At 39.3% G+C, this 24,679-nt stretch overlaps 1 protein-coding gene across 2 annotated transcripts in view; it reads right to left on the minus strand.

Annotated features, from left to right (window-relative positions):
• mtor (mechanistic target of rapamycin kinase) overlaps positions 1-24,679 on the minus strand; it is a 169,998-nt gene that overhangs the window by 76,502 nt on the left and 68,817 nt on the right. For both annotated transcript variants that reach the window (XM_088006846.1, XM_088006845.1), the window contains exons 29-32: positions 10,127-10,202; positions 6,856-6,995; positions 1,827-1,927; positions 1,605-1,720 (exon numbers count right to left, since the gene is read on the minus strand). In XM_088006846.1, coding sequence (XP_087862972.1) covers positions 1,605-1,720; positions 1,827-1,927; positions 6,856-6,995; positions 10,127-10,202 — 433 coding nt within the window. The remainder of the gene's footprint in view (positions 1-1,604; positions 1,721-1,826; positions 1,928-6,855; positions 6,996-10,126; positions 10,203-24,679) is intronic.

The raw sequence follows: 24,679 nt of genomic DNA on the forward strand, positions 1-24,679 counted from the left end.
TTTTGTTTTTTTTTTGTTTATATTTCCTCTAATTCATGTAAAGCACATTGAAATGCGTCATGCTGCAAATGTGCTATATAAATTGAATTACCTTACAACACTGTGAAGTGGAATAGATGCTACATATTGTAGTAAAAGAAATATATGACAGAGCAAAGACCAGTAAAAAAACCTTTTTTTTTAAATAATAACAGCAATTTATTGCTTAAGATGCAATATGATTCTATCACTTTTAGTCTTAAGCTTGAAGTAAGAAAAAACTTTAAGCATAAAAACAGAAGAGAAATGAAACATTTCACATTAACTTTTAAAAAATAGGAAGCAAACTCATTAGTTAACACTGCCTTTTATATTAAACTTAACTTTCAGTCTAAAGTTTGAAGTATGACAAAGTGATTTTACATTTCTAATCTATATATTTTCACATCATAGATTAGTAGGTAGCTGCCCCTGAAAAGAAGGAAAATGCATCCAAAGTGAGCAACCCAACACTTTGGACACACTTCTCTTTCTTGGTAACGCTTCTTTCTCCATCACAGCTTATAGCACTTAGTACTCATCAGTAGTTCATCGGCACAACAAAATCCTCCAGCAGAGAGAAAGTGCACTAGGCTGTTAAACTACTTAAAAAAGCCTTGAGGTGGATCATTTGGACTTTTAAAAATCAAGATTCTCTCATCGTTCAATGAATCATTACAGTCCTAAAAATATTTGCAAGGCACAAATTGTCACACAGACCACAACAGGAAACTTCAGACATCAATTCGAGAAATTTCACTCAAAATTGACCCTTGAAGCACATGTCTGGATGTTAAGAATGAAAGCACTGAATCAAAGGAAGCTCTGTGTGAGGATGACGCACTCCATCTGGAAAACTGCACATTTAAGCCCCTACTCTTCTCCTCTGTGCTGGGTGTGTGTGTGTTACACTGTGAGCTCCAGCTATTCTTCAGGCACTAAGCAGGTTCAGAGGCTGCACCTGGATATAATCTCAAAATTAGAAGGAGAATGTCTGTGATGAGAAGGAGGGAAGCAAATCTGAAGAGGACAAGAACAGGGCAATTGGATGAGCAACTGTTTACCGTTTGTCGGCTGCTGAAGCATGCTGTCGGTGTGTTCTTCATTTGCTTTAAGCACATCCAGCTCCAGGGAGTCTGAGCTCATTGACAAAAGCCCAACCTTCCTTAAACTGGAGGAAAACCATCATCCTAACCTCCACCAGACCACGAGAGGAGTCACCTGCTTCGGCAGCTGAACACTGAAATGAGCTGCACTTACATAACATTTCCACACCAAAAGCGTTCCATGTGGAAAAGAAGAGAAAGAACCAACAAACCTTGTGGATTTCATTATTACTATCATTAATGAAGCGTCAAGAGTCGATGAGAGGAGTTCAATCCTCTCTGCGCAGCAGAAAAAAAACACTGACGCGCTAATAAAATGGAAATAATTGTAATAATTACAAAGATGAAGTGAAATTTCACAAGCTTCATGGCCAGACAGATCCAAAAAGTGTGTGACTTTATGAGAACACTTTCAAAAACATAAACCTTCAAAGTACATCCTGTTTAGCATTTATGTGGCTGAGCAATAATGCAACCCACCTGTTGAGCCAATGAGAAGAGGTCCTGATGGAGAGCTAGAACTGCTCGGTAAAAAGCGCCGTCGTGTGTGTCTCTGGGGATCATACATGTATACTCCTCCATGCTATCCCAGTGTCCTGGAAAAACAAGAAAACTGGTTGATAAATAACCAAAGACCATGTGGTGAAACCCTGCACAGCGTTAGAGTCTGATTGATGACTGATGAGGGAACATGGCCGTTACCTAGACCCCAGGCAGCTGCAGCGGCCATACGAGCCATCTTGGCCTGAGTCTCTTCACTGACCAGCGTCCACTCTTCACAGCACTGCTGGTGCAGCTGACCCCTGGAGAACATCAGGCACCCACATCAGCAAAAAGGCCATCCCAATTTGACCCCTACCACCTTCACAGAAATAAACTCAGTCACCACGTTTCCATCCAGGTTTGTTTCTGCTCATTTTGAAAACTTAAAAAAAAATCTTCCTTCATTTTTGGGAAGGTTTTTACGCTCGCTTGAGGTGGTTTTTGGATTTTCTGAAAAAGAGTTGACAGGCTAAAGGGAAACACAATAAGTTCTGACATAGCGACCGTTCCCCGGGGTTTGCTCCAGTGTATCATTAGCATGGCAGGCCACCAGGCTTTACTTGCCCCCCGCCCCACCAGGCTAAGCATTGTTTTTTTTATTGTTATGATCTATAGAATTAAGCTAAGTTTAGAAGTGATGCCTTAAACAAGGGGGCACCATCCCCACACCTGTCTGTTGGTCTCACACCCAGTTATGATGGCTGTTCATGCAAATCCAAAACTTTCCACATTTTGAACACAAAAACATGGCAGGCTGCTGGTGGACTGCCACACCGCCCCTAGCACTGGGCTCAGCAGGTTTTCTGGGGGAAACCCATTTCCCAGTCTACTTGTGGATCTGTGCATCAAAAATGTCCAAGTCCAAACCTCCAGGACAGAGAAGCGGGCCTTCTAGGATGGAAGCAGTGGAGCCAGGGGTCTAATTAATGGAATATTTCCTGTTTACGCTAAGAAAGGCAGAAAGATGGAAATTATTCTGTGGCGTGAAAATCTGAAGGCCAACTGCCTTCCCCATATCAGGCTAACGTTTGCTTGGTTGCGCTATGACGTCAGTTTGCTTGCAGATGTGCTGCTGTTACATGAACATGCAGGGATTTATGGCGGGACAGGACTGACAATGTCTGGTAAAATACCAAATGTGGCTGAAAAATGAGAAATATCAAGTAAACAGTTGTCACTGTCGCCTAGAGACAGAAAACAAAAATGGGGCTGCTTTTAACATCTCCTGCTGAAATCTTCACCTGGTTCTTCACAGCGTCCTCAGAACAGAAAACTCTTACAATAAAACAGACGTAACGTGAGGAGGAAGACGCATCAGAGAGGATGAATATGGGGCAAATTTCAAAACGTGTCAGTGAGTGTTTTAAATGGACTGGTTGACATCAGACAGAATGGATGAGGGGAGAAACAGAAACAGTGCCGACAGGACCACAGCTCCTCCACAATCAGCTACTGAAACTGACATGATGTTTGACATGAGTAATTCTGTTTTCCGCTGTGCTTTTAATGGAACATTGTGGTTTGATTTTCATGGCTGATCTATCTGTGGCTGATCAGAGAGATCAGCCACAGATAGTACTGTGACACTGCAGGAATGCTACAAAGCAGCAAAAAAGAACAAACTCGAGGCAACTTCCAGAATTGGCTTTCATGTATGAGGGCTATAATGGACAGGATGCCAAATGTTAGCTTCTTTTTACCAATAAATACTGTTCACATGTACTTTTGTTATTAGTGATTGTACTAAAGGCAACGTTAGCTGAAACAGACAAGCACTTCTGGCGGAAGATGTAAGGAAACCTCAGCAGAGATTTAAAAAAAACAAGCTTTCTATCACATCTTCCATCGTTTTTTTTATTTCTTTGTTGGCATAAAAAAACAAAAACATCTTAAACCATTCATCGTTTCGAATGGTTTGAGACTGAGCATACTAAAACAAACAGATGTGTCCTTAGGGGAAATGTGTATGAAACCAAGACTAAAAATTGATTGATTGTGCTGCAGATCAAATTGGCTACATGTGTTTAACAGGCAGGAAGCCAGAGCCAAACAAGAAAGAGGCAGAGGAGCAGTCTGAGGAAAGGATCGCTTGATGGGGGTCACTGAAGCCGTTTTCCATCTGCCTGTTACATAACTACATAAACGATCTACTTATTTTGTGCATGTGTGTGTCTGTGTGTGTACAGTAGATTATTACTCAATTAGAAACAAGTGTTTAAATCATCAGAAGTAGTGACAGTTCAAACTGCTGACCTTCCCTCCATCCAAACCTCATTAAGGTTCATGGTCAGGTAAAAAGCGGCTAATATCGCTACTGACCCCACACATCCTGGACACAAACCATTTGACTTTTACGTTCAGGTTGACACTGCAAATAGCTGTTTTCAGCACCACCTGCACAGATTGTTTCTGATAAACACAATGAACACCTCACAGTCAGTTTCTCTATTGCAACACAATTAGCTCAACTGTATGAGAACTATCTGAGAACAAAAAAATACTATAATTTCTTTAGCTTTTTATTGTACTTTCTCCTACTTATGTTTATGCTTAAATGTTTATACTTATCAGTGTGTGAAACAGAAATCAAATTTTGCTTCTTGTTGTGGACCTCCAGTGTAAAGTGTAAACTGCTGATTCATCATTAGGCTGCATTAACTCCAGTTCCAACAACAACAAGAGGAGGAGTTTCACAGGAAAGAAACACTGTGTGGTCATGGGAACTTCAGGACTAGGACAAAACTGCTTCTTTGCGTTGTGCTGCTACATTGGAGAGGAAGAAACTGATTTTAATTAGTTTTACTAATGATACATTTTACATATAAGATAAAAACGTGGCGTAGATTTAGCTTCACCTAGTTCAAATTATGTTACAAAAATATCTGCTATTCATTTATTAATCAGATAATCTAAACATAAAGAGGATAATATTGATACGTCAAGCAGAAAGTACTGAGTTTTTCACATGTTGATGTCAGAAGTATTTTTTAAGCTGCAGATTAATGATACAGCTAAGGAATGCACTTTACTGCACTTTAGGCAATACAATGTTTATTTTCCTATTTAAAAAAGGAACTGATTGTTTTTTTTTTGTTGCATCTTTTAATGTGTTTCTAATAATCTGTACAATATGTCAGTTTTAAAAAAAAAAAAAATCTGATTAATGAATCAATGGTCAGAATAGTCGATCACTAAAACAGCCATTAGCTACAACCCCAACTAATACATGCATCATTATACAAATATGTCATGAAAGGCTTAGTGCCATAACTTTTTTCATAACACTCTTGGTATTGTGATGAATATTAGTGCTTCAGGAAGGCAAACACATAAAACCAGGACTGAGTTATTCTACACTGGTCACAGTTTCTTCAAAACAATTTGATTTTTGAAACCTTTAATCACATAAAAACCACAAACACTTATGGGACCCAAACGGAGGAGATTACACAAGGTTTTATTCATGCCACACATTATCTGATTGGAGAGGTAATAAAACATGCGAGGGTCTACTAAAAGTCGAAGAGTCTTTTAGTAGACTAATTATTGTGTTGTATAATTAGTACCATGAGTGTCCAAATTAATTCTCATTGTTAATTAGTATAAAGTAGTCCTATAAAAAGCATCCTATTTAGTAATTATGCCTCAGTGAGAAGCATATTAGACATAACTCGTGGAAATTTCATCAAATTTCATAATGAAATTTGAACATTTGAACAAACCTCCAGTCAGCAGTCTGACTGGAGGTTTTAAATATGAACTTGACCAGACAGTTAAACTTACTGACACAGTTCCAACTTCAGCTTGACATGCAGGTTTATGGCTAAACTGAGGTTCTAGAGTCTAATCTGTTTGGCAGCTACAGCTTGGAGGAGGGAGTCACCAGCTAGTTTTGACAATAACCGAGTTTTTCTTCTTGAACATACAAAGTGTTACTGGATCAGTGCTTCTGTGTTTTTAGTGAGTGTCTCAAATCCCCAGTCACTTGAGGAAGATCCCTGCGACTGGCTGGGCTGCCTTAGATAAAAAAAAAAACCTTTCACAAATTTAAATATTGACACAATACTTATTTCATTAAAAAAGTCAAATATTACTGAACTGAATATATATTTCTGTAGTCAATCAGATTGCTTGGTAAAGGGCCTTGAGACAATGGTTCTGAATTGGTCCTATATATATAAAAACTAAGGTGAACTAATAAAGTATTTTATTTTTAAAGTGTGTATTGGATTTAAACTGGACATGTTCAAACTTTTAAACAATATTTAACTTCAACAGTGATACTAAATTCAAGATAAAAACATTTAATCAAACCCACGTGGCAAAATTCTTTGGCAGATTCAAGGCAAGTCAAATTTTTATAAACAACACTGCAGCCTGAACTAACCTGTCTTTGTTGCCCTGGTAACAACACAACAAGCCGTTCTTCCACCAAAACAGTTCCAGTTAGTTTCCAGAGAGCCACTAACCAGCCACAGTAACATTTGATTTTCACTCTAACAGACATAAATTGCACTTTAACAATCATTTTTCCAGTTTTAGGTAAATAACTGGAAGACCTGCACAATGTCAATGTGTAACCACATGTTGCTTCATCCTGGCTCACCACTAGGTCATCAGGTAAATCTTCTCTAGCTTCTATCCATCCAGATGCAAACACAAAACTCGAGGTGGGATGAAATATTATCTTGTAAAGCTTCAGAATCATTTTCTTATGAATCGCAGACTGCCCCCAAAAATGGTTACATAAGCAAATCAAGGTCTGGTCTGTGTCAAATTCCTTGGCGATCCATTGATATGGACCCTTTGGACATCCTGTGACTTCATTTTTTCCTAAAGATGTCCTTCCACACTGAGTGGGGGTGTTATGAAGTCAACCCTCAGCTGTGGTGAAGTCTCACTTCAGTCTCTTACAGGCTCTCCATGTCAGTTAACACATTTCCTGGTAAAATTGCGTCGGTCAAATCAGAGCAACCACAGGGGAGACCAAATGACAGGACTCATTAGAACAGGTTGCGTAATCACAGAAAGCCAGGAAAAGTGGGAGATGAAACAGCCAAAACCTCAGACGCTGACTTTATTTGTTTCAGCTGAGGCTCGACCAAAAGCCCAAGAACCCCAAAACTCTGATCTTATATCAAAAGCTAAAGTAAACGTGTGGATGTGGTATGTCTAACGAATGACATACCATTCTCCCAAGGCCTCCAAGCAGCGCATCCTGCCCAGGATCAGCTCCGGATCCTCTTTGTTCATGTCGATCTTCTTATCATAAGCCACCAGGGCGTCCTCCCACTCATGAAGCTTCTCATACCAAGTGGCTTGGATTTCCTAAAGAAAGAAATATACACATAGTAGGTAGCAGATAAAAGTTAACACATACATACTTCAGTTTTAGTTGGAGTCGATGCCCGCTCTGCAGCGGGCAAGCACATGACGCATTTATAAGGCTTTGTAACAACACTGACAGTATGCCGAGTGTTCATTTCAATTCTGTTGGACAGCATGGACTTCAAACTTTATAAAAGTGGTGTTTTTATATTGGTTTTGTGGTTATGTACTTCAAAATAAAGCCAGAAATATGATCGATCAATTCCGCATTATTTTGTGGGGTCTAAATGTACCACATTTGTAAAACAACCAATGAAAAGGTGTTGACGTCTGTTGCTAGGTAGAATGGAGACACGTGGTGCGAGACGCTCTGGAGAGTTTTGGAGACGGGAAGAGAATGGAGCACAGTGACGCTTTGGATTTTACTAGGAGTGTTTCGGATGAGTCTTTTAGACTATAAGTGTGTTAGTTAGAGTTTGTGTGTGTGTGCAGTGTTTGTAGTAGTTTTGTTAGCAATCGCTGCATGGCTGCAGAGTGAGCTCTGACGGACTGAGAAGAGGAAGACTGTGCACCGGGGTGGCCATTTAGACCCCAGACTCCTATTATTAACCATCCCTCTCCATTTAGACAGATTGATCTATGCCTTATTGTCCACAAGGGAAAATTTGTCTAAGACACCATCACTAAACAAACCTGCTAAAACAATTAAATACACTGGCAACAATAAAAGTAATGTGAGCACCACAATTAAATCAGAAACACATAATACACATTCCAGCAAGTAAACAAACCAACATCATTATTAACACATGGACTTGATTTATTGGGAACCTGAATGATTATTGAACTTTTCCCAAAGAGAAGGAAAAGTATGTTAATCAGGTTATTGCCGTTTCAAAAATAATCAAGTTTACAGTCAAAATACTCAAATGCACAGCCAGTTTACAGTCAAAGCTAGCTAAGAAAGTTCATTAACGTGGCTTTATTGGCCGGATAAAGCCACATGCTGTATCTGATGAGTGGGTTCTGTCATCAGCTCAAGGATCCATCAACGTTAACAACAGGGACCGCTTCCTGTTGCTTTGTTGTTAAAGTAATTGAAAGGAAAAGCTTGCATCCTCCCACATTAAAGCTTCCCAAATAGTAAACTCATAAACACAGTTATTCAGCACGTCACAGTGAAGCTATTTTTAATGAGTCTTTTCTGAGCTTTTACAGAAGGCAAAAATGCTTCTCTCAAGCACAGAAAGAACCATGGATCCAGAACTACTCATTCGCTAAACTAACGTTCAGCTGTGTCATCAACAAAATACTGCTCACAGTTTTGAACAAAAGCACAATCCAGTTTTGTATTTTAACATTATAAATAATATTCGGTAACACTTTATTTGAAGGGGGTGAATAAGACTGTCATGACACTGTCATAAACATGACATAACATCTGTCATGCACATGAATAAGCCTTCATGAATATTTATGACTGTTGTCATAAAGCGTCATTCGGTAAATTATGACACTTTTAATACAAAGTTGACATTATTCAAAATGTCTTTGTTATGACAACTTGACATTAGCCAAGAAATCATTACTGATATAAATTTGTTATAAAAGTATTACTGATTGCACTTTAAAAATTAGGTAACTTTATGTTATCAAAGGTAAAGTTTAAACAGTAATGATTTCTTGGTTAATGTCAAGTTGTCATAACAAAGACATTTTGAATAATTTCAACTTTGTATTAAGTGTCATAATTTACCAAATGACACTTTATGACAACAGTCATAAATATTCATAAAGACTTATTGATGTTCATGATAGGTGTTATGTCATGTTTATGACAGTGTCATGACAGTCTTATTCACCCCCCTTCAAATAAAGTGTTACCTAATATTCTAGCCCCACCCGAGAAGCAACAAATACTACACTAATGATTTTACATATTCACAACATTTCCACATTTTATCACACCTTCCAAAGTCTGATGCAAAATAGACATCCGCAAAGAACAGCAACGGACAACGAAGCTGCTTTTCTCGGCCCACTGGGGTTTATTTCTGCTTCTAAATGATCTGATTGGACGCTGGAAAAGACTATTGTTGTGTTGATTTTGTGCTAAAAGGAGCTAGTCTATCACTAAAGATATTCAAGCCTAAAATAGCATCTCAATGCTAAAGTGTCCTCAATTTTAATGCCTTCCACTTATGTGAAAAATACAAATCAGAATATTTCAGATCAAAATGTGTACATTTCTTAATGGTAAAAGTAGAGACCACCGCTAGTAAATCTTATAAACCGGGTTCAAAGGAGAATAACAAGATTCTCTATGTCTTATGTAATATATGTGGAAATTATGTCTGGTCATGTCCAATTAATGTCTATTGTTGGACAATCATTTCATATGAAGACCAGACCCATCCACAATTAAGATGAAATACGCCAGAGTACTGCTGGAAATACTGAGGAGCTGACAGTTTATAGAAACTGTCAGCTTGTACAGGAAAGAACGCCAGAGGGAAAAAAAAAACTTGCCTGTAGGGAAAGAGAAAATATTCAATATTTAACTTTAATAGTATACAAACTATCACTGTTATGATAAAAGTTCTGTTTGTATTCCCAGGGATAAAGCTTTAAATCCTTTCAAAGCTTAAATGAGACCCAGTTGCAGAAGCACTTAAAATATTTGCAAAGTGCAGGAGAAGTAAAACATTCAGTCAATTAAAGAAAAAATCCTTCTCCTTGCTCTTTGCTGCAGATTAATACAGCAGATGGCTTTTCCACATGATGCACATTAACAACAATGTGTTCATAATGTGCAACACATGGAAAAGGAAAATATCCCTAAAGATCTACCATCTCTGTGTCCAAATGAGGAAGGCACGTAGAGCATGTAGAGCAAAACGTGTCCAATGCAGACCACTGGACGCTTATGTAGGTCAAAACAGTATACGGAGAAATGTGGTCTGAGCATGTGTGAACTCTTGCTACGGTGAGCAGTAACAAAACCAAATCCCAGATGTCGAGTTCTGTTCATCATGTTTTAATATACTGTATAAATCTGAATATTTGCTTCATTAGCAACATAACCAACTTCCAGGTGCCTCTGTATATAGAAGAGAAAAAAATGTACTCACCAGTTCACCAAAATGTTTCATTGCATATTCTAGAACTCCTGATGCCGCCTCTGGCTGCTGCAGTTTGTTGTTGATGCTGCAAGATGGAGCAAAAATAATCTGATGTCATAAGTGTAATTTTACGAAGAGTCTAACCAAAAGGCCTGAGGTTGTAACTCTATGGCCAACATTTTTATAATTACATTTTTTTTAACTGCAGCTTGAACCTTTTAGAAGTGCTCAACTTCAACCTCCTTTTGACCATAAAATTTATGCCAGTTGCTTTTTAGCGTTCGTCTAACATTGCAACAAAGGCAAGTGTTGTCTTCGTCCACATTATAACTTTTCAATTACCACAATAAAATAATCTGACACGCGATAACATTTCAAAACCATTCCTACTTTTATAAGGTCACTGACATAAACAAAAATGCTAAAAAAATAAAACAGCAAAATCTCTAAAGCTGCCCAGATGTGGCCCAGAAAGCAAATAAGTGTAAGGATGTTCTCTTTTGCAGACCCAAGAGCAGGGGTGGGCAAACTACGGCCCCCGGGCCACATCCGGCCTGTTGGTCTTTTTAATTTGGCCCGCTGAAGATTGGTACAGAATTGCCCAAATCAAATCTTATTATAATCATGACTCATTCATTTGGTCTAGTCCTGTAATGCCTGGCGCTCCACCAGGGGGCGCTTTAGGCGCCGTGATACATGACTTGATTTTGTGGAGCTCGGACTTCTCCGTCATTACTCTGCTGCTGCTGTGAACTCTGCAACAGTGAGTGGGCCAAAGAGAAGGAAAGTTGACAGTGAGTGTCAAGTGTTCAATAAGGAATGGACAACTAAATACTTTTTCACTGAAATCCAGTCAAAAGCTGTATGCCTTATCTGTCAAGAAACGGCTGCTGTTTTTAAAGAATACAAGATCAGCTGCCACATTTCCACCAAGCATGCTAATTAAGCCAACAACCAGTCAACTCAAGAATGGTCAAGATTTTTCAAATACATCATTAATACAAACAACCTTTGATCATAGATCAGCTGATATTAGCCCTAACACCTTAAAGCTGGAATAGGTAACTGTTTTTTTAAAGTTTTTTCTACATATTTGATAAAACTATCACTATGTTGTGACAGTATAACATCAGACAGGTGAGCTGAGAAGAAATCAACTTCCTCCACCTCCTCCCAGTGTTACTATTGCAATCAACAAAAATGCACTGCTCCAACAAAAAAACAACCAATCAGAGCCAGGAGGGCCTTGGGACTGTCAATCACATTCACGTGGGCAATGCTAAATATGCTAATGTCAGAAAAAAACTTAGCGTTACAGGAAAACTGTTTTTCTGTCACCATTGGTGGCTAGCTTTAGCATTCATGGCAGGCTCTGCTATTGAGAGAAAGCTACAGCATAGCAAGCATGAAGGCAAGGGGAGGGCTGTGAGCAGCACATACTCAAGCTTGACTTACAGCACTAAGACCCTCCTCCTGACTGACGGGCAGTTTTTGACTGGGAGTGGTGCATTTCTGTAGATTGCAAGAGTAGCTCAATGAGGAGCTCAATTTCTTCACAGATTATCTCTCTCATATTTTAATGTCACAACATGGTGACAGTTTCAACAACAATTTTTTATAAAAAGTTACATACTGTAGCTTTAAACGGATAAGGAAGCTTCCCACAAATGTGAACATCAAGTGTGTTAAAACTGCAGTGGAGATGGAAGGTCACTTGTGGGGGAAATGCAGGCATGTTAAGAAGCTCCTGAGACATGTACCAAGTCATTCTACGCCTGTGAACAATAAAATATAAGTACATTGGGACTCTGCTCTAACATGTGACTCCAGGGAATTTCACTTTCTGGTCAAAAGGTCAGCAGAACAAAGAGTCTCCAGCGGCCCAAGAAGAAAAAAAGACCCAACGTTCACCTCGTTGGAATGCTGTTATTGCTATGGTGAAACAGATGCACAAACTGTAGCTTTAAACATCACATTTTGAAAACTGATGTAGAGTATCATTGATATGTTTGTTTAATAGAGCCATTTCTGCTGACTTTTGCCTTGAAAGATGGAAAAAAAAAACAACAGACACTAACTTATTCTTTACAAATTGGATAGTGACCGAAAGTTGCATTTACTGTATGTATCTTGAAACTTGTAATATGAAAATCATTCTCAATGCATCAAGACATGAGACAAGACAAAATTACAGTTATTCCTATATCCAAAGCCAAACAAAATTAGCTGGCAACAAAATTGAAAAAAGATCAAACAGAACCCTCTAAATGTTGGGCACAAGTGGTTTTTGTTCCAACCGGTTAATGTCTCGGAGTCACGAAATCTCTCTCCGAGGCAAAGCTAAAGGGCAGTGGCACTTACACCAGAAAGCTATTCAAAAAGGATCAGTCCTCTTCCTCTGTACTGTTGTTTGTCCCAAATTCTGGGGTTTATAGGATGGCACATGGACAGGAACAACTTGAGCATTCAGTACAGGACAACAGACAACAGCTGGCAGCCATGCCTGACTTAGAGTACCAGACTTCTGGATGGCCTTGCAGTGTCTGAAGTCTGCCACTCTTAAAGCTGGAGGTTACACCAGCACATATCATGGCCCTCATTACTGACAGTATGGAACAGTTTATTTTACCTCTAAGCCTGACTAGCTTTAACAAGGATACTGAAGACTGCTTAGGGTATTATTTTGAAACTTTACAGCAATTTGGCTGATTGCCTCCATTGTCCAAGTCTAAGGTGAATGATGATTTTTATAATGGCTTATAAACATAGCACTACATGTTATTTTGCACTCTCAACTTTCCGGCTGATGAAATTGTAAATAACCTACTAGCCCAAACGTTTACAGCAGTTACCATTTTATAGCTCATATAATGTCATTACGTCCAACAGCATTAGATGCCCACTGGGCTTACAGGATTTACAGCTGTTCACTGTATGAAGTGAGGGTACCTTTTAAAGATTGAACAGCCAGTTAAAGGTTGTGTCATGGCACAAATAGGGCTGGGCGATATACCGAGTATACTCGGTGTACCGCGATAATTTCAATTGACGATAGTTAAAATGGCGAAATCGCCACTACCGAGTATAAATTGTTGTTCAAATAATAAACTTTCGTCGTCAAATTCACTGAGTATGGTTTATCTGACACCCTATGAATGCACAACCTGAAAATGTTCTACCAATCACGCTGCGTGGAGAAAAACTACATGGTGACGGTGAGAGCTTGAGGAGAGCCGTGAATGAGACGGTAACTCAAGAGGAGTCATATAAACTAGTCTAGTTCCGAAGAGAAACTGCGCTGGATCAATAATTTGGCAGTAGTTTGGATTTTATATGGAGGATGTCGAACAAAATGAGGTAATTTACAAAACATGTTATAAAACTATTGCCACAAGCAGTCTTCCCCCCAATCAGACTACTCTTTTACATGCCGTTCATAGCCGCGCTGCCGTGGTAGAACTTGTCCGTTAAGTGAAACCTGTAGACATAGGTATGATTCATTTAATGCTTTGCAATGGGAAAAATAACTCAAAACTACTCATTCTTTTTCTTTTTTTTTCTCGCTCTCTGTCGGCTTTACGATACACGCACTCGTTGCCATAGCAACTGACAATAACGCAACTTTATATATCAGGATTCAGCACCAAAAACACTCAAACATTACCCTACATCACATGTGTCAAACTCAAGGCCCGCGGGCCACATGTGGCCCGCCATGTCATTTTATGTGCCCCCCCCAGCATTTTATAGGCCGATGATTGACTTAAAATAGGTTTTGAGCACGAATTGACTACAAACTACATTTCCCACAATGCATTCCGATTGTTACCAGCCAACATTACGGCTTCTCGCCACTAGAGAGCAGCAGAGTCACCTCAAGCTGCTTATTGATTTTCCCAGCGAATAAAACTGAGATGTCTACAAGCTAACATCAAAACGTCCAAGAAAAGAAACATCGATTTACAAGTAAGACTGTGAATGAAGATGTGTGAGTTGGTGTCAGGGCGGCAGGTCGCGCTAGACTTTTTTGTTATCCGTTATCTTGATCAACAACATAAAAAAAAAAATCGGTCATGCACTATTTTTACCTGTGAAATTACAATCATATTAACATCGGCTATTTAGTCGCATTTTATGCGGTTTAGTTAATATTCACCGTGAATCCAGATCCCATCACAAATTAAGTAGATAAATGTATCTACATTTTTCTCCATAGTGACAAAAACCACTGACTGCGGCCCCAATAACTTTTAATAAGTTAAATTAAGCGAATTTACTTAAATTAGCATCACTTCACTGGACGCACTTCCTCCTGGTTCCCATCTGCAGAAAAATCTGCACTAATTCTTCAGTCAGTTGGATCTGTCTGATCCACACAGATCAACTGAACTCTGAGTGTTTTACCCTGTGCGGTCCGGTGTGAGCTTTTACCAGGATTTTTTTTTTTTTTTTTTTTTTTGCGTGGTTCCGCAGATGTTACTTCTGCAGCTCCTCCAGAGCGCCGATCTCCTGGGTAACGTGAACCCAGAAGGCTCCATTTGTTAAATCCACTGGATGAGTTACTTCCAGCGGTTTTTAATTCTTCGCAGCGGCGGAGCCGCACCCGCAGTGGTTGAGCAGCGGACTGCGTATGTTACAGTCTAATTAACTTTTGCATCGTCATTTATTTCCTCAAGATAAAGTACCGGCTCCTCAAATGGATCCTCAACGTTGCATTCTCTTTAGTTTTCTCTGTAATGGAGACTTGAATTTAACGCTCCATTTCAACCAAAGGTTTGTAATGCGCTTCCTAACCAGATGTTCCAAACCGTCCGGTCCATAACTCTTCAACATGCTGTCAGCTCCCGGTCAGAAAGACGCATTTAGTTCAGAGTCCATGAGATGATATTCAGAAAGGATTTTTAATGAATTGATTTCAGTTGCCTCTGAGACTAAATCTTTGCGTAAAGTCTATAATGTCTGCCCATGTGACTTGTTTTTATTATTTGTTTGCTTACCTTTAAACACTGATTTAAATATTGTAATTTTTAAACTGAGCAGTAATTTTACATCCATGGAAACTCAAATGTAATATTTAAAACTTCAATACATAAAATCAGTTATTTAACTATATGAGATGTTTAATTTATTTTTAACATTGTATTTTTATACATTTATGCTAGGGCTGCCCAAGTCTAGTTTTCCAGAGCTACCATCTGCAGCTTTAGATGGTTCCTTCTCTAACACACCTGGACCATTGATAAGCCTCTACAGGACTGAATGAGGGAAATCAACCTTTTGTCTGGGGTGTTTTAGCAGGGATGCACTCCTGATTTGTACCGTCAATGTGGCCCGTTGAGGGTGGCCAATATGCTGAAGTGGCCCTCGGTGAAATTGAGTTTGACACCCCTGCCCTACATAGAACAGATCATTCAGTTCGTTACAGTTTTCAGTTTTTAGGCTTGATGTGTATTTTGCCATTATTAATGAGTGATCGCTGTGGTAGATTAGGCACCGCTGCTATTAGCCACAGGAACACAGCGGTGGCTGAATAGCTAATTTAAACACCTGCTTTACTGATAATCTGTCAGTTTGTGTGTAGGTCGCCTTTATTAGGGTTTACTCTCCCTCACTATTTTTTTCTTTGTTAAAACTTATTTCTCGCCTTGTTATCTAGTCATAGTGTAGACAGTTCATAGCAAAATACTGCATCACTTTTTATATGAGCTTACATTTAAGTCTAGCAGAGAAATGCGAACAGGAACTTGCGTGGGTGACATCATGCTGCAAGGGCTCTATAGTTTAAAATAACATTGGAGCTTTGTTAAGAATATCATGATATATATCGTCTAACATGATATAGCAAAAATATATCAGGATATTAGATTTTTCTCATATCCCCCAGCCCTAGGCACAAACTGATGTACAACAACTTCCTAGTTCCATTAATTAAAGGAACTTGTTTGGGTAGGTATCATCATGCTACCAACATGCTATCATCATGCTACTATCATGTTACCAACATGCTGCCATCATAGTACAATCATGTTATCATCGTGCTACCAACATGCTACCATCATGGTACATTCATGCTACCAACATGCTAACATCATGCTACCAATATGCTGCCAACAAGCAGTGATGGCAAAGTTACTTTGAAAAAGTAACTAATCGGATTATTGATTACTCTTTGAAAAAGTAACTGTTAGATTACTGATTACTTGATTTGGAAAGTAACTAAGGGTGCGTTCACACTGCAGCCTGAAGTGCCTCAATTACGATTTTTTTGACGTAATGCGACCTGTATCCGATCTTTTCATGGCAGTGTGAAAAGCACAGGTCGGATTTTTTTTCGAATGTGACCCATATCCGATACGTATCCGATTCAAATGCGACCATAACGTCCAGGTCGCATTCATCCGAACTGAACGTCACTGTTTCTCAACAAATCTCACTGTTCTGCGTCCTGATAAGCGCAAGTAGGAAGAAAAACAACAACCATGACGGATTATATGAGGATTAAGTTGTTAATATGTTGCTCCGGCCGGACAACAACTTCAAATATGTAAGCTAAGCTCCACCGTAAGCCTCCATGTTTACTTCCGCAATCACTGAGCACTTCTTTTTATGGCGGTTGGCAGAACACTGAAAACGCTGACGCTATGGCGCCCTCTACTGCGCATGCGGGACACTTTCAGGTCGTTTGCCCGTTTACACTGCAGAACGCATACAGGTCGCATTTACTGGCAGTGTGAACGGCCCTGGCAAAAAAATCGGAATTGCCAAAAAATCGGAATTGAGTCACTTCAGGCTGCAGTGTGAACGCACCCTAAGTGACTGATTCAGTGCTCTCCTTTGTTACATTAAAAGTTATTTTGTTACTTTCTGCAGCTGTGGACAATAATGCTCCACCACCTGTGAAAATTACATTGAGCTTTGCCAATACTTAATTCCAAGTTATTGTATGATGGTAAAATCAACCACGTGTATCCACTTACAAGGTTGAACTGAATGGAAGATTGTTACAAGAGTACAAAAAAAAAAAAAACGTTAGTAATTTTGCGTGTTTTTGTGTGTTCCACTATTGTGTGGAAAATTCTAAATAGGATTTTAGAGTTCCCCCCTCCCTGCCTCAGCCTCCAGGTCTGCGTTACAGCCCTGCGTTTGCTGTCAGTGTAGCGCACAGTGCTCCTCCTGCGGCTCTACAACTCAGATGGCCCGCTGCACAGATTTGTGACACTTACCTTAATATGAATGATTATAATGGCATTTATTTGCTCAACTAAAGGGACACGTTCATTCATGGCTGTTTTCACGTTTATTCCGCTGTACAGATTAGTCTCGATGTTTGCAGTTTTCTGGAGGGCAATGCGAAGCTCGACATCATTCACAGCAAATACATTTAACTTGACATTAACAAAGACACAGTGGGACGGATCATCCAGGAAATGATGGACAGGGAGAGCCTGTCCATCACATACAAACTATTTGTATGTCAGACAAATTCTGGGGCTTAGTATGTGTCTCTGCTTATTTCAAAACCCAAATAAGCAACTTCACGTTCAAAATCAAGCCCAAAAAAGCGCAATCTGCGACTCATTAAATTTGCAAGAGACTTTAGAAAAAACAAGCCCAAAACAACTTATAATAATCGGACTGGGCGACAAAAACTCAAAATAGTTCCTCGTTTTTCAGCAACAAAATGCGCCTTTCTCTCCTCCCTCCATTGTTTACATTTCTGTCACAGCGATCAGCTGCTGCTGTCGCATAGAAACGGCGGTCACTCGACGCATAGAAGAAATAACATTACATTACAAAAGAAAATGGTAACGCACAGTGATTTGGGTAAGTAACTTTAATCTGATTACTGGATTTGAAATAGTAAAGCATTAGATTAGTTACTGAAAAAAGTGGTCCAATGTCAGTAACTGGCCTGTTACTGACATCACTGCCAACATGTTACCAACATCCTATCATCATGCTACCATCAAGTTATCAACATGCTAACATCAAGCTACAATCATTCTACCTACATACCATCATGCTACCAACATGGTATGGTGTTATTGTGCTAATTTTACGCCAACAAATTAAATTATCTCAAAAAAGTTCCTCTTGCTTTCAGTCAATCAAAAGAATATATCCCCCAAAGTCTTGGGTGTGGTTAGTAAAGCTGAATTTCATAATTATTTTCTGATTGAGGGGAATGGTTAAAGACTGGTTTCTAATGTTCATTGTTATTTTTTGTATTACCTTGAAACATTTAGGTGTTGTTAAAAAGCAGAAAGAGACCTAATATTTTTTTTCACTCCACAGGATATAATCCAAGCTTTTCTGATTGGATCAGGTTTGACCTCACCAGATCCAATTTACTTCTCTGCTGAGAGCTTGGCTCCTGTACCTTCTGTTTGACTGAAAAATGTTTTTCCCCAGGGTATTTTGGCTTTTAGTCACATTCCACTTTCATACTTTTAGTCTGTTCACCCTTATCAAAATAGATGACTGCTGTAATTACCAAAGCATGAGCAACAACTCTGCTTTATATGCAAAGGAAAAAACTTACTCAATGGAAAATGTCTAGTGTTTTTGAGGAAGTAATTTTAACAGTGGAGATTTGGTGAAAGTTGCAGGTCTATGTCCAGCAAGAGCCTTGTGCTCTTCATACAGACCATGATGGAACTTGAGCATAGAGTGAATGGTGATAAGATGCTGTTGCAAGGACAAAAAAAATGTGCTCGACATAAAAGGCATCAGTAAGTGGAACTGAACTAATACTAAATAACAGAGTCAAAGGAAAAGGAATCCCTCCGGAAAGAACTGCTGGCAGTCGGATGTGACTCAAACAGCAGGTAGTCATAAGACAATCCAGGAAGGAAAGTGATCTTCAGTTTACCAAGAAAGACTGACACACATAAACGCCTTAAGCAGAGGTCTCATTCTCGCGGCCCGCAGGACAACTGCGGCCCGCAGAACGATGTCTCGTGGCCCCCACCGTGATATGAAAGTATAATATTAGTGCGGCCCAAAGGGTGAGCGGACCTCTGAAGGAAGTCCCACCCGCCGTTCTTTGTCATGAACACCGAACATGACATTCGGTGCTAGGCAGGGGCGGGGCTGTAAGGGTGCTGGGGGGGCGGCGGGCCCCTGGCCTGGGCCTAGAGAGGGCCCGGATTGGAGGCAGAATATGACTTCAGGGATCCAAGTGTGACTTCAGGGATCCAAGCCTTTATCACGTCTGATGAGAGCTGGAGAAGGCGGGCTCCCTCCTGTTGAGTATGGTGTATGTAAAATTACATAAAATGATGCCCCAGTAGATTATATAATAGGCTGCCCCAGTCATTGTTGACTTGTGGTTGCTAAAAACTTTACCAGACCGACTGATTTTAGTGACATAGTGGGTGTAAAATATTGAATAAAATGTTGTGCTACATGACTGGCTTTATTTACACTTAAACTTTATGACATACAAAATTACAAGTGGATCGTTCTTATTGTCTCCAAGTGTATTCTGGGTAAAGCTCGTCACCAGCCGTCCACTAACGTCATCATCAGTCACTTCGCAACAGATGGCAAACTAGCTAGAGCATTTTTACATTGGACCCACCTGGAAAAGCATCTTCCAGATCGTCCAGTTCACAAGGCGATCCGCACCAAGTTACAAAGATCCAGAGGTGCACGGGGCATAGGCACCAGCATAGGCAATGGTGGAGCCAGGGGGCCATTGGCCCCCCCACTTTACGGCCCTGCTCTGCCCGTCAGCTGGTCCCACCAGACATTTGCACGCAACTCTGACAATTTGTGACTGACATTTATTTCTCTGTGTTTATATACGACAAAAGCACAGATAAAATCTACAGCACTGAGATCTGGACCAAATCTAAGGCTCCAGATCATAACAATTACCCAAAGGTTTACACACATGCGGCAGCTCTGGGTCGGGTTGGGATCATGAACCAGTCTGACATCTGAAAAAAAGGCTCTGGCTCTGATACGGTCCGTGTCTGCCTAAAAATTTAATGAAAATTCTGTATTTGTGCCAAATCTGACCCAAATGCTGTATTTATAGAACTGTGGCGACGTTTTCTTTCTAATGGCGTTGGGATGGGAAAAAAAAAGACATCGGGGCCATGTCCGTTATCGGTCCGGACCAAATGCTCACCCACACGTTGCCAGTGCAGATCATTTTTCCTCGAGTTGAAAAATAATTGCATGAATATGTTTTTTTTCCCCCTCCAAAAACCAATCAGCCATTAGTATCGATGGCTACTGACAGCTTTCAGTTCTATGGTTGTTGAAATTCATTTTTGTTTGTAAAATAACAAGCACATTAAAGTTTAATCGTGGAGTATTTCATTTTGTTTTCAATGCAAAAATATTGTTAGTCTGGCTGGTTATCTGTCCCACTCAGAAATCTCTTTCCCTCAAATTTTGTGGAACATGCTGCAAATATAATCTGTGCTGCCTTTTGGCTTCAGACCAACAGCATCCAGATCGCTGTTGCGCCGTAACGTGATGAAGCGCTGGAACCATTAGGTTGTCCTGCTGCTCTGAATTGGCATTCCTGGAGGATATTTGACATCTATTTTATTATCGTTTTGTTTAAATGTTCAAAATATTTGACCAGTTGTGATTTTGTCATATCTATCCATCCTCGGCATAATTGCATCGTGCGTATTTAGCTGAGCACAGGGGCACCCAAAGTTGTACAGCTGTAGGCACGTAAAAAAAGAAAATAATTTTTTGGATTACTTTATTATCCAATCTCATCAAAAAAAGATCTTTTGTGTCAAACTTCTTGTACATAGCGCACATCTGTGTGAGTTTGTGGGGGTGGGCACGCATAAGACTAAATGTTATTGGTCAATTTACTTTTGTTTATTTAGTGGCTTGACACTTTTTCTGTGAGCTAAAAATTAATGAGCGGAGTTTGATCCCTCCCATAGATCTAAGAGCGGTCGTTTGGATCCCACCTGAGCCTTTTACAGGGTGTGCGGTTCTGGCAGGTCGCCGATTTATGAGCTTTCTTTTTTGTGTGTGGTTTGGCAAACTGAAGACCTGACGGGTCACCCGCTTGGACAACCGTTTAACCCGCTAATGGTGCGTTTGACTTTCTCTCTTGCTCTCAACTTTCTCTCGATGAAGGCGGATGCTTTTTTCCTCTGCTTCCTCATTGCCCATGCCTGCCCTGCTCGCTCTGTTTTTGTCCTATCTTTTTCTATATTTTTGGAGCCTTTCTTTGCACATCATCCAAATTTACAAATTATGGATCTGGTCAATCGATCTCTCATGCAATTGATCAAATTTTCGACTAGAAGTCTGGGCACAGAAGAGCCCTCTTGTCCTGCGGGGACACACCTGGCGGGATTCACCCTGGATCTATTAATGATAACAGGATTTCTGCTGTTTGGAGCTTGCGGATACCTGGCTTATCGACAAATTTGTGATGGACTTGGCCGAACTAGTGAACACTCAGACTGCTGGTGTGGACAGAGACGAGGACTCCAAAACTCACTAACGGGATGGAATCGATCTTGGAGAACTTGCTAACTGTCATTCCACTGCAGCTCAGTGGAACAACCAAACTAATTTGGATAATTGGGAACTGAGATGTATCGGAGAGACTTTAGGGAAGATTGAAATTTATAATCTTCCCAACCTAAGACATTCTGTTTCTGAATTGGCTTCCCCCGTGTGGCCTTGGAAGGGCTGCATATTTCCAATCTCCTTGAAGATATGTAAACATAACCCTCCTTCCCACCTCACCCCCTCCTGTATCCATGGAGCTGTGGAGCTGAGCGCTCCCAAGGACATTCCTCGAAAAACAACACCTCTATCGGATTTGCCAGGAGCCTCACCCTCCTGGTTTCATGGCCCTGTGACATCACCGCCTTCACTCATGTCTCTGTTTTTCCCATTGTTTTGTCTGAATGTTGCCATTTGCCCTAATGTGTCCTTTCCTCTTTTTTGTTTTAGAAACGGTGGAGTAATCCTTATTTAACCCAGAAAAGGGTTAAATAAGGACAAAGTTTTTGTGGAATCCTTTATGCGGGCCTCACCCAGACTCTTCCTCCAGTGCCCCCTGGGTAAATTGAGTTTGAGACCCCAGGCCTTAAGGTTAAGAATTATAGGAATACCTTGAAATTAATGGATAGTCATTTTAACTAAATTCAAATATGAGGCAGAATTTAAATATGAGGCAGAGGCCTCCTATTTTCTGTTTCTCAGATTAAAGATACCTTTTGAAAATAACACCCCTCAAGCTGGTACTAAACATAATTTTCATTAAAACCATATTTCAGCATTACATGTTTTTTGTTGGTCTTATGTAATATTTTAATTTCAAATGTTGTGTTTTCATGACCACTAAGTGGAAAATCATCATAATTCCCAGAAACAAATATTTTCAAAAATGTATCTGTGTAAGGAATCTATATTTTGTTTACGTTAGATCTAAAGTTTCTGAAATAAATGAGTTTTTCCAATAATATTCTAATTTAGTGAATTGCTGTGAAAAAGCTTGATGCATATCAGCCATTTTATTTATTGGCTAGGTGTCAATAAAATAGAAGCTTTTTTTTAAGTTTTATCTATCTTTCTGTTCTGTCACCATTTTACATGATCACATAAAAGAAAACAAAAAGCAGGACGGTTCCAGAAGAACCTGCTCAAAATGCCCACACTGTTTTTTCCACCTACAGGCAATGGTTTACCAACAAGCAAATTGTTGCATATTGTAAATAGTTTTCAGATCTCTCTTGCAACTTCTTTTCTTACAACTAGCAAAGCACTCAGAAGCTGCCCAGTCCTTACACTTCAGTTTCTTCCCAGTCTCCCGTCCTCCACGTCAAAAGCATCAGAAAAATTAATTGTAGAAGCATGAAGTCTGAACCCCAAAGAGTCACTGTCTGATGTTTGTCTAAAATAAATCACTTCATAAACACAAATTATTACACTTATTGTAAATGTAAAAACATTTTATGCAAAATATTTTTAAAATAGTTTTAGGCTTTACACTATACCTTATTACAGGTCTTTGAGCAGATCACAGCCTTAAAAACTAGCTAAAGACCTAAAAACAAATTTAAATATGTTTGAACTGAAAGTTCAATGTTATTCTTTAATTTGGCATGTTTTATGCTCACTTATTTTTCCTTCGTTGTTAGTCATCTTTTATACATTGAGGTTTACAACTGCGTACAAATCATGAATATGCAAATTAGATCATGGTATCACTGAATAAATTACTGCCATTTCAGTTGCCAACTGAGGAGTTGGCAACAGTGATGCTGCAATGCAAGATGCACTTCAGAAGTTTCTGATTGTCATGACGTATGGATGTTTGTGTGTGTGTATATATATATATATATATATATATATATATATATATATACACACACATTGTGTATATATGTATACGTGTGTGAGTCTTTATAGAAACAAATGTGCATATTGTTTTAAACCTTTACAATATAGAGAGTTCAAAAATTCCAAACGTGTTGTACGCATGTGGCCTGGATATCTGGAGATGATCACAAACGATGACGTAGAGTCCAGCTTTGTTCATGTCCATGACTGCTTTTGTCCAAGAAGCCACATCAAAAATGGAGGCATTTTTCTGCATGTGTGTTTTCTCTCATCTGTCTCCATTCACTCTGTTTCTCTTTACAATAAACTTCTAATGCTGAATAAAAGAAGCTAAAGACTGAAAAAAGAGTTGTTTTGGTAGATTTTTTTGCCAAGGACTGCTTGAACCATGCTCAGGACTTTCTTTTGAATTTTGCTAATAGTATACATTGTTGCCACCTGCTGGCACAGAGAACACATTATAGTGTTTTTGGGTAGAAATCTGTAAAGTTTAGCATCTAACTTGAAATTACTGGCTACAGAAAATGAACTAATACATGCATCTTTATAAGTAAACGAGAAACTAATGCACTTAAGTTTATAAAAGTGGAAAAAAAAGTAAGGAAAAAAGGAGGAAATGAAACACCAGTGACTTTGTAAAAAAGTGGCCAGCAATATTTAGGGAACACAGTCTTGGAAAAAGAAGGAGACCACATCCAAATATTTACTGCCAATTCTGTGGCACGTCAACACAATGGAAGCACACTTATTTTGTAATCCTTAGGAAAATGAAGAGTCATTATTTTGTGCTCTTGAAGTAGTTTCCATGATACAAAGATGATGCATTATGGATGTTTGGTGTATAATCATTGTTTGTTTCTATCAAAGTGTTAGAAGACAGAGACACAAAGCATTCTGATTTTAGAAACATGAGGTTTCTGCTTATGTAATATTTCATAAAACATTTGGGCAACAAATGACAACCTGGTATCAACCAGATGTCCCTTTCATGTTATGAAGCACTATTTTTACCCCTCATTCTCTCAAGATGTTGTAGCTTTTGACAGTTTATTTAACGGACCACATCTGAAGCCTAACATTTAAGGATCATATTCAGAATCTACTAAATGACAAAACAGAAAATGTAAGTTTAATGGTAGAAAAAGCAAGTATAAGATAAAGATGCATTTTCTGCCAAAATACATTAATAACCCCCCTGTTGTTATGAATAAATAGCTA

The sequence above is a fragment of the Poecilia mexicana genome, unplaced genomic scaffold (assembly GCF_051168715.1).
Source record: "Poecilia mexicana isolate PSO_F unplaced genomic scaffold, ASM5116871v1 scaffold_7, whole genome shotgun sequence".
In the NCBI taxonomy this organism is placed as follows: Eukaryota; Metazoa; Chordata; class Actinopteri; order Cyprinodontiformes; family Poeciliidae; genus Poecilia; species Poecilia mexicana.